This window comes from Tupaia chinensis, unplaced genomic scaffold (assembly GCF_000334495.1).
Source record: "Tupaia chinensis unplaced genomic scaffold, TupChi_1.0 Scaffold000335_1, whole genome shotgun sequence".
NCBI lineage: Eukaryota > Metazoa > Chordata > Mammalia > Scandentia > Tupaiidae > Tupaia > Tupaia belangeri.
The window spans coordinates 950,636-964,820 of record NW_006159829.1 but is presented as its reverse complement, the minus strand read 5'-3'; the positions used below and the strand labels follow the sequence as shown (position 1 = coordinate 964,820).

The 14,185-nt window shown below is 53.0% G+C and overlaps 1 protein-coding gene across 1 annotated transcript in view; it reads right to left on the bottom strand.

Moving 5' to 3' along the window:
* Positions 1-13,752: 13,752 nt before the first annotated feature.
* LY6D (lymphocyte antigen 6 family member D) overlaps positions 13,753-14,185 on the bottom strand; it is a 2,840-nt gene continuing 2,407 nt past the window's right edge. The window contains exon 4 of the mRNA XM_006152091.2: positions 13,753-14,183. Coding sequence (XP_006152153.1) covers positions 13,989-14,183 — 195 coding nt within the window. The 3' untranslated portion in view covers positions 13,753-13,988. The remainder of the gene's footprint in view (positions 14,184-14,185) is intronic.

Sequence of the window (14,185 nt, the reverse complement as noted above, 5' to 3'; positions counted from 1 at the left end):
CTTGCAGATAGAGACGGACTCAGATGGGCATTTTAACATATATTTATTTGCAGGGGGGAAAACTCACAAAGGATTGAATCGCCGTGGCGCAGGGTGTCGTAGGCTGGCGTCAGTGGACGTGGCATGGGTTCCAACACTGGAGCGGACTCTAGGCGCGATCGTAGAGAGGCAGGCTGGCTGGCCAGAGGAGATAGGCTGGAACTAGCGTTCGTTGTTACCAGCGGCTGGCCCATGCAGTGATGATGTCCCGAGGAGCCGGTGATGGTGCATCTAAGACAAGGGGAGGACTCTGTTAGCTCCGTCTTGGGCAAGAAGTGAGACCAGGGGAGGACTCAGTTAGCTCCGTCTCACAGTTTGAAGTCCGAGATTGAGGGAGGACTCAGCTCAGTTCTCGGGGGGAAAGTTTGTTCTGACCACTCAGAATAACCGAGTGACAATTCCGAGGAGTTTCTGCGGAGGCCCTGGTTTTACCGGCCACCTGGGTGTGTCTAGTTTCTTTATTGTGGTTTCGCAGCCATGGTGTGCTGCCCGCACGTCTGGGGATTAGGTAGGGTGGTGCTGTTACATGTCGTAAGACACAAAATGGCAGTGCTTTACAAAACGGCATTACTTACGCTAAGCTAACCATGTAGTTCTATCTAAGGAATAACAGAATCGAAGACCAAGAAGACAGATTTCTTGTAAAAAATGATACAAATGAACACACTGAAAGTTTTAAAAATATCCAAAGCCCTAATAAACCAGACAAAACTTACATCAGTCCATTTAGAATGGGGCCGACAGGTGGCGTGGTGGTTAAGGGTGCAGGACTCCCACATGGACAACCACAGTTCAAGTACCAGACCTGGTAGCTTGCTTTCTCACTTTCCTTCTCCCTCTCTGCTTAAAGTAAATAAGTGAAGTTAAATAAAATAATTCTTTAAAAAATATATATATAGCCAGCAAAAGGCAAAATGAAGGTGAAATGAAGGATTTTCCAGATACACCAAGGCAGCAAAAAGGCATAAGCAGAGGGCAGCAGTGACATATCTGAGGCAGAGTTGCAGGCAGGGCCCTCCTTCCCTGCGGATCTCTCAGAGGGATGCAGCGCAGAGGGACTCACACGGCAATCATCTCACATTTTTAAATTGCTTTATAAAATAAGTAATTGTTTCATGCAAAAATAATTACAATGTACTGTGGAATTTCTAGCAAAGGTACAAGGAGGTTATATGACAATAGTCCCGTAAATAGCCCAGGGTGGGAAAAAATGGAAATACACTACTGTAAATTTATTACATAGTATGTGAAATGGCATAGTATAATTTTGTCTTTAAATAATTGTTTTATTTTATTTATTGTTATTTTTTTTTATTTGATTCTAGAACTCACCCGAGAGAGAGAAAGCTAGAGAAGGTAAGAAAGCAAGCTACCGGGTCCAGGACTCAGATCCTGGGAGTCCAGTTCCTTAACTACTACTCCACCTGCTGGCCCCAGCATAGTATTTCTAAAAAGTAGACTAGTAAATTAAAGATGTGTGCTGAAATACACTTAAAAGATAAATAAATAAAAGGAAAAATCAGAGGCTGACAGGCGGCATAGTGGTTAAGGCATTGTATTCCCACGAGCCCACCGTGGTCCAAGTCCTGGACCCAGTGCCTTGAAAATCACTCTGGGGGGGACCAGCAAGTGGTGTGGTGGTTAAGTAACTCTAGATTTGTGTATGTTCATGCCCAAGATCCTGAGAAGAGAATGGAGAACAAGGTATTGCGGTGTGGCCACACACCCCCCGGGGGGGGGGTGATTTTCTTGCTTTCCTTTTCTCTGTCTCTCTCCAGGGATTGCACACATCCTATGGCAAAAAGCTTAAAAAAAAAAGGAAAAATTAAAGAGCTCTGGCAAATACATTAGCAAAAGAAATAACATAGAATCATAAAAAAAGAAACCTGTTTAAAAAAAAAAGCAGAAAAAGAACAAATAGTGGGAGAAATAGAAAACAACAACAAAAAAATTTAAACTGTAAAGCTATTATCATCTGACAGCTTATAATGAGAACTATGTAAAACTTCAAAAATTCTGAGTAATTGAAACTTATAAATAATAAACCTGTAGGAGATTATTTCTGGAGAAAAAAATAAAAGAAATACCAAGATGTGACCGCCTTAGATGTAATCAAAAGTTTTTAGGACTGGCAGGTAGCATGGTGGTTGAAGGTGCTGGACTCCCACATGGCTGACCACAGTTTGAGTCCCAGACCTAGTGGCTTGCTTTCTCACTTTCCCTCTTCTCTCTTTTTCTCTCACTCTGTCCCTCTCGATCAAATTAAAATAAAGTTAAATTTTTAAAAAAAGTTCTTAATATTCAAGGAATGACAATAGACTTTAGACCCTTCAGTAAAAAAAGAAAGAAAATGGAACTTTGAGATAACTAACTTAAGCACAACCATGCCAATAATAGAAGTTGTCAGATCAGAAGACATGAGAAGGAGTCAAAGACATGCTATCCTTCAGAGCACACTGGACGCATGAAAACACACACGGTAACAGGAGGAGACTGAGGACAGACCCCTTGTGCTGACCCAGCTAGAAGGACGTGGGACGTTTGTGTAAGCATTGGACCTTGGAAGTTCAGAGCTAGGACTAACCAGGGATAAGAGTGAGATCTCCAAGTGATAAAGGGGTCAATTCACAGGAGAACATATGGATTCTGAGTGTTCACGCCTCTAGTGAGCCTTTAAAAACACACAGCAGGGCGAGGCCAGCGAAGAACATAGCAGTTACATTGCTGGACTCCCACTGGCCGACTGCGGTTTAAGTCCCAGACCCAGTGGCTTGAAACTCATGCCAGGCTCATGTGCTTGCATGCCCAAAACCCTGGGAGGAGAATGGAGAAGGGACTGTGGTGTGGTCATTCCCGAGGGGGTGATTTCTTACTTTCCCTCTTACTGTCTCTCTCTCCAGAGAGCACACATACCCTAAGGCAAAAATCTCTCTTAAAAAACAATACAAAATACAAGCAACAGGGTCAGCCAGTGCTGTGGTGGTTAAGGTGCTGAATTCCACACGGCCGACTCTGTAGTTCCAGTCGTTGACCTGGTGCCTTGAAAAATCACACTGTGTGTGTATGTGTGTGTGCATGCCCAAAACCCCGAGCAGAGGAGGGTTTGTGGTATGGCCATGCTCCCAGAGAATGATTTCTCACTTTCCCTCTCTCTGGTGAGTACACACACCCTATGGTAAAAAATCTAAAAAATAAAATAAAATACATGAAGCAAAAGCAAACAAACACCTGATAGAGCTGAAAGGAGAGAAGAAAAATCCCTTCTAAAAGAAGAGGTGGACAGGAAACCATACCCCCAGCTCCCTGTCCTGATATTTCTGGAACTCCCTCCCCCAGAAGGAGCATCCCCTGCGATCCCGAAGGACAGTCTCCAGGCGGAGCCCTGAAGACCACAAACGCAATCTCCTTAGCTGGTAAGGACCAGGGCCTGCATGTCGCTTCCTGGACAGCAGTGGATGGAGTTCACCGTGAGTCAGTAGCAGGCACCATGCAAGCCTCAGATACTGCCTGCTGGCCACAGTGTGTCTCCAACTGTGGCCAGCAGGCAGTATCTGAGGCTCCAAGGGCAATCAGTGACCAGCAGGTGGTGCAGTGGTTGTGTCGCAGGACTCATTGGCCTCTGTGTACTTCTTGAAAATAACTGGAGTGCATGTGTGTGCCCAGTTCCCAAGAGCACGTGCTTTCTCACTTTGCCCCTCTCTGACAAGAGCACGCACAGTTTACACAGTTCACAGTGTAAACTGAAAAAGCAAGCAAAAAGATAACAGGAAAGAGACAGAAACTATTTGTGCCAGATGAAAATGAAATGCCATCCATCAGAAGGTGCAGGTGCCTTGGACTGGAAAAGCAGGAGGCTTCCCCAGAGTGACCTACCCTCCACCAACAGGAAAAGACCTGAGAGCAAACAGGCCCAGAGGCAGCAAGGGTACAAACTCAAAGACAGGGCAGTGATAAAACAGAAAGAAGGAGCTGGGACGGTAATAGAGGTAAGTGGCTACTAGAAGGAGACCTCAGGACAGGCCACACCCAGCTGCTCCCAGCCCCTTGGTACACCATGCCCAGCTGGCTGTTCAGGGAGGCTCCTGCTCACAGCCTGTGGGCTTGCTGGACTGCCAGTGCTGATCCTGTCCACACAGGCCTGATGACTGTGAGGGGAAGGGGCTGAGAGGGGAGTGTCTGTGAGGAGGAAGGCTCTGTAAGGGAGGGTGTCTGTGAGAAGAGGTTGTCTGTGGTGGAGGGTGTCCAGGAGGAGAAGGGGTCTGTGAGGGGTTGGGTGTCTGTGAGGAGAGGGTGTCTGTGTGAAGGGGTCTGTAAGGGGAAGGTATAGAAGAAGAGGGTGTATGTGAGGAGGAGGGTGTCTATGAGAAGACTGGGTCTGTGAGGAGAGGGCGTCTGTGATGGGAGGGTGTCTGTGGGGAGGAAGATGTCCTTAAGGTGAGGATGTCTGTGAGGAGGAGGGTGTCCGGGAGGAGGTCTGTGAGGAAAAGGGTGTGAGGAGAAAGCAGTCTATAAAGAAGGAGTCTGTGAGGAGGAGGGGTCTGTGAAGAGAAGGGGTCTGTGGGAGGAAAGTTCTATGAGGAGGAGAGTGTCTGTAAGGAGGAGAGTGTCTGTGAGGGAAGTGTGCCTGTTAGGGGAGGGTGTCTGTGAAAAGAAGGGTTCTGTGAGGAGAAGGGCATGTGAGGTGGAGGGTGTCTGTGAGGAAAGTGCCTATTAGGGGCAGATGTCTATGAAGAGGAAGGTTCTGTGAGAAGTGGTCTGTGAGGAGGAGGGTGTTTCCGAGGAGAAGGGGTGTTTGTGAGGAGGAGGGTGTTTGTGATGGGAGGGTATCTGTGAGGAGGATAGTTGAAGTGAGGGTGTATGTGAGGAGGAGGGTGTCTTTGAGATGGAATATGTGAGGGCAAGGGGTCTGTGAGGGGACAGCATCTATTAAGAGGAGGGTGTCTGTGAGGAGGAAGGTGTTTGTGAAGAGAGGGTTTCTGTGAGGAGGACAATCTGAGGCAAGGGTAACTGAGAGGAAAAGGGGTGTAAGGTGTCTGTAAGGGGTGGGAATAAGTGAGGAGGAGTGTGTCTGCAGGGATGAGCAGGTCTATGAGGAGGATGTCGGACAGGAAGGTGTGAGTGAGGAGAAGGGGTCTTTTGAGCCAGGGTATCTGTGAAAAGTAGGGTATCTGTGAGGAGGAGGGGAATCTGTGAAGGGTGAGTGTCTGTGAGGGGACAGACTGTATGAGGAGAAGGGGTCTTTGAGGAGAAGGGGTGTGAGGAGGAGGCAGTCAGTGAGGAAAAGTGGTCTGTGAGGAAGAGGGTATCTGTGACTGGAGGGTGTCCATGAGGAGGATGGTGTGTGAGGGGAGAGTGTCTGTGAGGAAGAGGGTGTCTGAGAAGGGAGGGTGTTCTTGAGAAGAAGGAATCTTTGTGGGGAGGGATCTGTGAGGGGAGGGTGTTGTGAGGAAAGGCTTCTGACATGGAAAGTGGTCTGTGAGCAGAAAAAAGTCTAAGGGGATTGTGTCCGTGAGGGGATGGTGTCTGAGGAAGAGCATGTCTGTGAGGGGAGGGAGTCTGAGGAGGAGCCTGTCTGTGAGGGGATAGAGTCTGAGGGGATGATATCTGTGAGGGGATGCTGTCTGAGGAGAGCATGTCTGTGTGGGGACTGGGTCTGAGGAGGACCTTGTCTGTAAGGGGATGGTGTCTGAGGAAGAGTGTCTATGAGAGCATGGAGTCTGAGGGGAGCTTGTCTGTGAGGAGATGGTGTCTGAGGGAAGCGTGTATGTGAGGGGATGGTGTTAGTAGGGAGCGTGTCTGTGAGAGGATGGTGTCTGAGGAGGAGTATGTCTTTGAGGGGATAGTGTCTGAGCTGAGCTTGTCTGTGAGGGGATGGTATCTGAGGAGTATTGTGTCCGTGAGAGCATAGAGTCTGAGGCCAGCATGTCTATGAGGGGATGGTGTCTGAGGGGAACTTGTCTATGAGGGGATGGTGTCTGAGGGGAGTGTGTCAGTAGTGGATGGTGTCTGAGGAAGAGCTTATCTGTGAGGGGATGGTGTCTGAGGAGGAGTGTGTCTCTGAGAGGAATGTGTCTGAGGAGGAGCATGTAGGTGAGGGGAGGGAGTCTGAGGAGAAGCCTTTCTGTGACAGGATGGAGTCTGAGGGGATGGGGTCTGTTAGGTGATCCTGTCTGTGAGGGATGGTGACTGAAGGGAACATGTCTGTGAAGGGATGATGTCTGAGGGGAGCGTGTCTCTGAGGGGATGGTGTCTGAGGGGAGCATGTCTGTGAGGAGATGGTGTCTGGGTGGAATGTGTCTGTGAGAAGATGGTATCTGAGGAGGAGCATGTCTGTGAGAGAATGGTGTCTCTGGGGAATGCATCTGTGAGGGAATGGTGTCTGAAGAGGAGCGTGTCTGTGAGGGGATGGTGTCTAAGAGGAGCAGGTGTGTGAAGGGATGTTGTCTGAGGAGGAGTATGTCTGTGAGATCATGAAGTCTGAGGGGAGCATGTCTGTGAGGGGATGGTCTCTGAGGGGAGTGTGTCTGTGAGGGGATGGTGTCTTAGGAGACCCTATCTGTTAGGGGATGGTATCTGAGGGGAGCGTGCGAGTGAGGGGATGGTGTCTGAGGTGGAATGTGTCTGTGAGAGAATGGAGTCTGAGGGTAGTGTTTCTGTGAGGGCATGATGTCTGAGGGGAGCATGTGTGTGGAGGAATGGTGTCTAAGGTGTTGCCTTTCTGTGAGGGGATGGTGTCTGAGGAGGAGTGCATCTGTGAGAGCATGGAGTCTGAGGAGAGCATGTCTGTGAGGGGATGGTCTCTGAGGGGAGAGTGTCCGTGAGGAGATGGTGTCTCAGGAGGACTGTGTCTATGAGGGGATGGTCTCTGCAGAGAGTGTGTCAGTGATGGGATGGTGTCTGAGGGGAGCGTATCTGTGAGGGGGTGGTGTCTCAGAAGGACTGTGTCTGTGAGGGGATGGTGTCTGAGGAGGAGCATGTCTCTGAGGGGATGGTGTCTGAGGGGAGCGTTTCTGTCAGGTGACGGAGGACGGTGTCTGACTGGAGTGAGTCTGTGAGGGGATGGTTTCTGTGGTGAGCCTGTCTGTGAAGGGATTATGTCTGAGTAGGAGTGTGTTTGTGAGAGGATGGTGTCTTAGGAGGAGTATGTCTATGAGAAGATGATATCTGAGGGGAATGTGTCTGTGAGGGGATGGTATCTTAGGAGGAGTGTGTCTGTGAGAAGACGGTGTCTGTGGGGAGCATGTCTGTGAGGAGATGGTGTCTGAGGAGGAGCGTGTCTCTGAGGGGTTGGTGTCTGAGAAGGAACATGTTTGTGAAGGGATGGTGTCTGAGGGGAGCGTATCTGTGAGGGGATGGTGTCTCAGGAGAAGTGTGTCTGTGAGGGGATGGTGTCTGAGGAGGAGTATGTCTGTGAGAGGATGGAGTATGGAGGGAGCATTTCTGTGAGTGGATGGTGTCTGAGGGTTGCCTGTCTATGAGGGGATGGTGTCTGAGGAAACTATCTGTGAGGGGATGGTGTTTGAGGAGAGGGTGTCTGTGAGGGGATGGAGTCTCAGGGAAGTGTGTCTTTGAGGGAATGATGTCTGAGGAGGAGCATGTCTCTGAGGGGATGGTGTCTGAGGAAAGCGTATCTGTGAGAGGATGGTGTCTGAGTGGAGGGTGTCTGTGAGGGGATGCTGTCTCAAGAGAACAGTGTCTGTGAGGGGATAAAGTCTATGGAGAGTGCATCTGTGAGGGGATGGTGTCTGAGGGGAGTGTGTCTGTGAGGGAATGGTGTCAGTGGGGAGCGAGTCTGTGAGAGGATGATGTCTGAGGGAAGCATGTGTGTGAAGGGATGGTGTCTGAGAGTTGTGTGTCTGTGATGGGATGGTGTTTGAGGAGGAGTGCATCTGTGAGAGCATGGAGTCTGAGGGGAGAGTGTCTGTGAGGGGATGGTCTCTGCAGGGACCATGTCAGTGATGAAATGGTGTCTGTGGGGAGCGTGTCTGTGAGGGGATGGTGTCTGAGGGGAGCATATCTGTGAGGGGATGGTGTCTGAGGGGAGTGTTTCTGTCAGGTGATCCTGTCTGACTGGAGGGAGTCTGTGAGGGGATGGTGTCTGAGGGGAGTGTGTCTCTGAGGAGATGTTCTCTGTGGCTAGCCTGTCTGTGAGGGGATGGTGTCTGAGGGGAGGGTATCTGTGAGGGGATGGTATCTTAGGAGGAGTGTGTCTGTGAGGGTATGGGTGTCTGAGGGGAGCGTGTCTGTGAGGAGATGGTGTCTGAGGAGGAGAGTGTCTCTGAGGTGTTGGTGTCTGAGAAGGAGCTTATCTGTGAAGGGATGGTGTTTGAGGGGATCATATCTGTAAGGGGATGGTGTCTGAGGAGGAGTGTGTCTGTGAGAAGATGGTCTCTGAGGGTAACATGTCTCTGAGGAGATGGTGTCTTAGGAGACCATTTCTCTGAGAGGATGGTGTCTGAGGGGGGCGTGTCTGTGAAGGGATGGTGTCTGAGGAGGGGTGTGTCTGTGATAGCATGGAGTCTGTGGGGAACCTGTCTGTGAGGGGATGTTGTCTTAGGAGACCATGTCTATTAGGGGATGGTGTCTTAGGGGAGCGTATCAGTGAGCAGATGGTGATGGAGGAGAAATGTATCTGTGAGAGAATGGAGTCTGAGGGGAGCATGTCTGTGAGGGGATGGTGTCTGAGGGGAGCATGTCTGTGAGGGGATGGTGTCTGAGGGGAGCGTGTCTCTGAGGGGATGGTGTCTGAGGGGAGCGTGTCTGTGTGGGGATGGTGTCTGTGGCGAGAGTGTCTGTGAGGGAATAGTGTCTGAGGAGAGCCTGTCTGTGAGGGAGCATATCTGTGAGGGGATGGTGTCTGAGGAGGAACTTGTCTGTGAGGGGATAGTGTCTGAGGAGGAATGTGTCTGTGAAAACATGGAGTATGAGGTGAGCATGTTTGTGAGGGGACGTTGTCCTAGGGTAGCTTGTTTGGGAGGAGATGGTGTCTGAAGAGAGCCTGTCTGTGAGGGGATGGTGTTTGAGGAGGAGTGTGTCTGTGAGGGGATGGTGTCTGAGGAAACTGTATCTGTAAGGGGATGGTGTCTGAGGGGAGTGTGTCTGGGAGGGGATGGTGTCTGAGGAGTATTGTGTCTGTGAGGGATGGTGTCTGAGGTGAGCCTGGCTGTGAGGAGATGGTGTCTGAGGGTGTGTCTATGAGGGGATGGTGTCTAAGGAGGAGCATGTCTGTTGGGACGGTTTCTGAGAGGAGCATGTCTGTGAGAGAACTGTGTCTAAGGCAAGCGTGTCTGTGAGGGGATGGTGTTTGAGGTGAGCATGTCTGTGAGGGAATGGTGTCTGAGGTGAGCATGTTGAGGAGGAATGTCTCTGTGAAAGCATGGAGTATGAGGGGAGCCTGTCTGTGAGAGGATGTTTTCTGAGGGGAACATGTCTCTGAGGGCATGGTACATTAGGAGACCATTTCTCTGAGGGAATGGCGTCTGAGGGGAGCATGTCTCTGAGGGGTTGGTGTCTGAGAAGGAGCGTATCTGTGAAGAGATGGTGTCTCAGGAGGAGTATGTTAGAGGAAATGGTGTCTGACTCAGGAGGAGTTTGCCTGTGAGGAAATGGTGTCTGAGGAGAAGCATGTCTCTGAAGGAATGGAGTCTGAGGGGAGCATGTCTGTGAGGGGATGGTATCTGAGGAGGAGCTCATCTGTGAGAGCATGGAGTCTGAGGGGAACGTGTCTGTGAGGGAATGATGTCTGAGGAGGAATGTGTCTGTGAGAGCAAGGAATCTGAGGAGAGATTGTCGGTGAAGGGATGATGTCAGAGGGGAGCAGCGTGCCTGTGAAGGGATGGTGTCCAAGGAGTTCTGTGTCTGTGAGTGGATGGTGTCTGAGGAGGAGTGTGTCTGTGAGAAGATGGTCTCTGAGGGTAACGTGTCTCTGAGGAGATGGTGTCTTAGGAGACCATTTCTCTGAGGGAATGGTGTCTGAGGGGAGCATGTCAGTAAGTGGATGGTGATGGAGGAGAAATGTGTCTGTGAGAGAATGGAGTCTGGAAGGAGCACATCTGTGAAGGGATGGTGTCTGAGGGGAGCGTTTCTGACAGGGGATGGTGTCTGAGGAGGAGCATTTCTCTGAGGGGATAGTGTCTGAGGAGAGTGGGTCTGTGAGGGGATTGTGTCTGAGGGGATTGTGTCTGTGAGGCGATGTTATTTTAGGAGGAGTTTGTGAGGGGATGGTGTCTGAGGGCAGTGTGACTGTGAGGGATGGTGTCTGAGGGGAGTGTTTCTTTGAGGGGATGGTGTCTGTGGGGAGTGTGTCTGTGAGGGGTTGCTCTCTAAGGAAGAGCATGTCTGAGAGGGGATGGTGTCTATGGGGGGTATGTTTGTGAGGGGATAGTGTCTGAGGAGGAGTTTTTCTTTGAGGGAATGGAGTCTGAGGGGAGCATGTCTGTGAGGGGATGGTCTCTGAGGGGATCATGTTGGTGAGGGAACTGTCTGAGGCGAGCCTGTCTGTGAGAAGATGATTTCTGAGGAGGAATGTATCTGTGAGGGGTTGCTGTCTAAGGAGGAGGAGCATGTCTGTGAGGGGATGGTGTCTAAGGGGGGTGTGTTTGTGAAGGGATGGTGTCTGAGGAGGAATTTTTCTTTGAGGGAATGGTGTCTGAGGGGAGCCTGTCTGTGAGGGGATGGTGTCTGAGGGGAGTGTGTCTGTGAGGAGTATGTCTGTGAGGGGATGGTGTCTGAGGAAAGTGTGTCTGTGAGGGGATGGTGTCTGAGGGGAGTGTGTCTGTGAGGGGATGGTGTCTGAGGAAAGTGTCTCTGTGAGGGGATTGCGCCTGAGCTGTGAGGGGATGGTCTGAGGGGAGTGTGTCTCTGAGGGGATGGTGTCTGTGAGGGGATGGTGTCTGAGGAAAGTGTGTCTGTGAGGGGATGGTGTCTGAGGGGAGCGTGTCTTTGTGGGCATTGTGTCTTAGGAGTTGTTTGTCTTTGAAGGAATGGAGCCTGAGGGGAGTGTATCTTTGAGGGGATAGTTTCTGAGTGGAGCGTGTTTGTGAGGGGATGGTGTCTGAGGGGAGCGTGTCTGTGAGGTAACTGTGTGAGGCAAGCGTGTCTGTGAGGGAATGGTGTCTTAGCGGAGAGTGTCTGTGAGGGGATGGTGCTTGAGGGAGCGTGTCTGTAAGTGATGGTGTATCTCGGGAGCCTATATGTAAGGGGATGGTATCTTTGGAGGAGTGTGTCTTTGCAGCGATGGTGTCTGAGGAGGAGCGTGTCTGTGTGAGCATGGAGTCTGAGGGGAGCGTGTCTGTGAGGGATGGTGTCTGAGGGGAGCGTGTCTGTGAGGGACGGTGTCTGAGGGGAGCGTGTCTGTGAGGGATGGTATCTTTGGAGGAGCGTGTCTGTGAGGGATGGTGTCTGAGGGGAGCGTGTCTGTGCGGGACTATGTCTGACAGAAGGCTGTCTGAGGAGTGCGGTCTGACTTGAAGAGTAACTGTTTAGGGCAGGGTGTCTGTTGATTTGGGTGTCAGTGGGAAGGTGTCTGTGAGGAGAAGGGGTCTGTCAGTGAAGGGGACAGACCTTGTCTTTGAGGGGAGGTTGCCTGTGAGGGGAGCAGGTCTTTCAGGAGCAGCAGTCCGTGGGGAGCAGTGTCTGTGGCTGGGAGCAGTCTGTGGGAGAATGGCTATGGGAGGGGGGTTCCGTGAGAGGAGGAGGAGATTGCTCCATAACAGGGGAGTGGGCGCTGCCCAGCAGAGCAGAGGCCCGGGCATGGATCTGCCGTACTCGCTGAAGCTGGAGCGCCCTGGATGGCTCACAAGTCCGGGGAGCTCCCGTGGGTGTGGGTGCGTAGGCCCCGCTGGCTCCTTTGAGGTGCTGGCACAGGCCTTGCAGGCTCCTCTAGGGTATGGGCACGGACCCTGCTGGGCAGGTGGAGCCGGCAACTGTGTGGCTGTGCCCAGGGGCCCGCCCTCAGTTCCTGGTCCCCGTCTGGGCCGTGCCACTCAGGGCTGGGCCAGGTCCTACTTGGGGATGGGTCCCTGGGGTCCAGGACAGTGGAAGGGGTGCCATGGGAGTTCCCTGAGGGGCAGCCAAGATGGTGGAGATGGGCAGGAGGGCGCTGCCAGGAAGCAGGCTTTCTCCCCCTCCAGGGCCCCACAGCTGCCCTCCAGGTCCTCACCCAGCCCCACCTGTGGATGCTGTGCGTACCCCAGGTGCCTCTTCCTCCTCCCACCCCAGAGTCTACCCCAGGTGCCTCTTCCTCCTCCCACCCTAGAGTCTCCAGCCACACCTGGGCTCCTTGAGGGCTGGCTGTTTGGGCACTTCCCGGTGGATGTCCCTGACCATGGATTGGAGGCTTGCTGTGGGACAGGCAGGGGTCACTCAGTCACTTCCCCTCACCCCTGGCCTTGACGGACACATGGACCCAGGGATGCGTCCATGCCTAGGAACCCAGCCTCTGCACTGCAGTCAGGGGCCTTTCCAGGCTCTGCAGTGACTTCTCGGCTTTTCCATGCTCTGGACTGCTGTATTCGGAGCCTTTCTGTCCTCTGCACAACCAGGCTGTGAGAGCTCACCCAGAGGTGTGTCGTTCTGGTAGCTACCAGGGGGTGCACTGGCCCAGCCAGGCTCGCGCCCAGCAGCCTTGTCCCCAATGATGCTGCAGCCCAAGGGAGCCAAGGAGTGGCCTGGTGGTGGGACAGGGTCCCTGCAGAAGGGTCAAGGCCACGGGGTGCAGCCCTGGGTGGGCAGCCCTCCAGGAGGGTTTCAAAAGTGTCCCTCACTCCCCACTTCTCACAACCATCCCTCTGTTGGAACCGGGCAGTGAAGGGGCTCGTCCCAGAAGTTAGAGTGAAGAGGTGAATGCTGGGGCCAGGTCAGAAGGTGCTACTGCCAGGTAGGGCTGAGCCACACTGTGTCTTCCAGGCCAGGTCCTTGGGGCCAGCTCCGTGGGAGTCAGACTCTGCACTGTCCCTGGCAAGGCCCAGGAGGGTAGTGGCTGCTAGGAGGAGGGACCTCCAGTCCTCTGGGTGCGATGGGCACTTGCTTGCACATCAACAGGCACCCCTCTCTCACTTGGCCTCACACCTTATGCCAGAGATGAAGGCTAGGACCCAGGCAGCAGGCTGAGGGACTAGGCTCCTCCCAAGTTCTGGGTGACCACACCCAGCCCTATGTTCTGAGTCAAGCTCTCCCACCCTGTCTGACTCACCCTGGTGAGCTCTAGCCAGGGTGAGCTCTACCTACCCTGGTGAGCTGCTGGCTTGATGGTGGACTCAGCTTGGGCCGCTGGACTTGCCTTGGGGCCATGCTGTGGGCAGTTGGTGCTGGTCTAGTGCCTAAGTCTGGCATGGCCTGGGGTCAGTCCAGGGCTGGCCTCTCTGGAGGTTCTGGCTGAATCTCGGGCTGTGACTGGTGTCTTCCCTCCCCTCCAAGCCCGTTGTTCCTTGACTCCCACCTGACCCTCACCCCAGCTGCCCTGCACCTCCAGGGCAGAGGGGAGATGTCTGGGCAGGTCCTGGCCCCTCAGCGGGTGAGAGTTGATGGTGGCATTCCAAGCTTCCAGGTGACAAGTGCTGGCAACTCCAGCGACCTATGTGGCCCAGGGCCTGCCCTACCTCCTGCACTCCCAGGACTGACACAGTCACGCTGGTATTAAATCATTTATTCCATGCACAGGTTTGAGTAGAAAAATAAACAGAAACCAAACAGAAGGAAGACGAAGGGGTGGGAGTGACTTGTGTCTTCTGCCCTCTGCTGGCCCTGGGGTGCTGTGTCCTCATCTTGGGGAGGGGCTCACCAGGCCAGCTGCTTTCTGTGCCCGCCCCGACCTGGCCTGGGCCTTCTGGCCGGCCCAGCCCAGGGCGCCTGGCACAGCACCCGTCACGGTTGGGGAGGGGCCGTGGAAACCTCCCTGCCCCCAGGAAAGGGAGAGAAGCAGTGGGTCCTCCCGGGACGGGTGGGAGGTATCACAGGTTGGGGCCCCAGAGGAGTGCGAGGCCGAGGGCCAGCGTGAGGCCAAGGGTGGCGCCGGGCAGGCTGCGGGCAGGTGCGGCGCTGGTCAGCCTCTCATTGCACAGGTCGTGTTCACAGCACCGGATGGTCTCGGTGCCTCTGCTGACTTGACCCTGCTGGCTGTGGGTGGGCTTGCACGACTCCGCACACT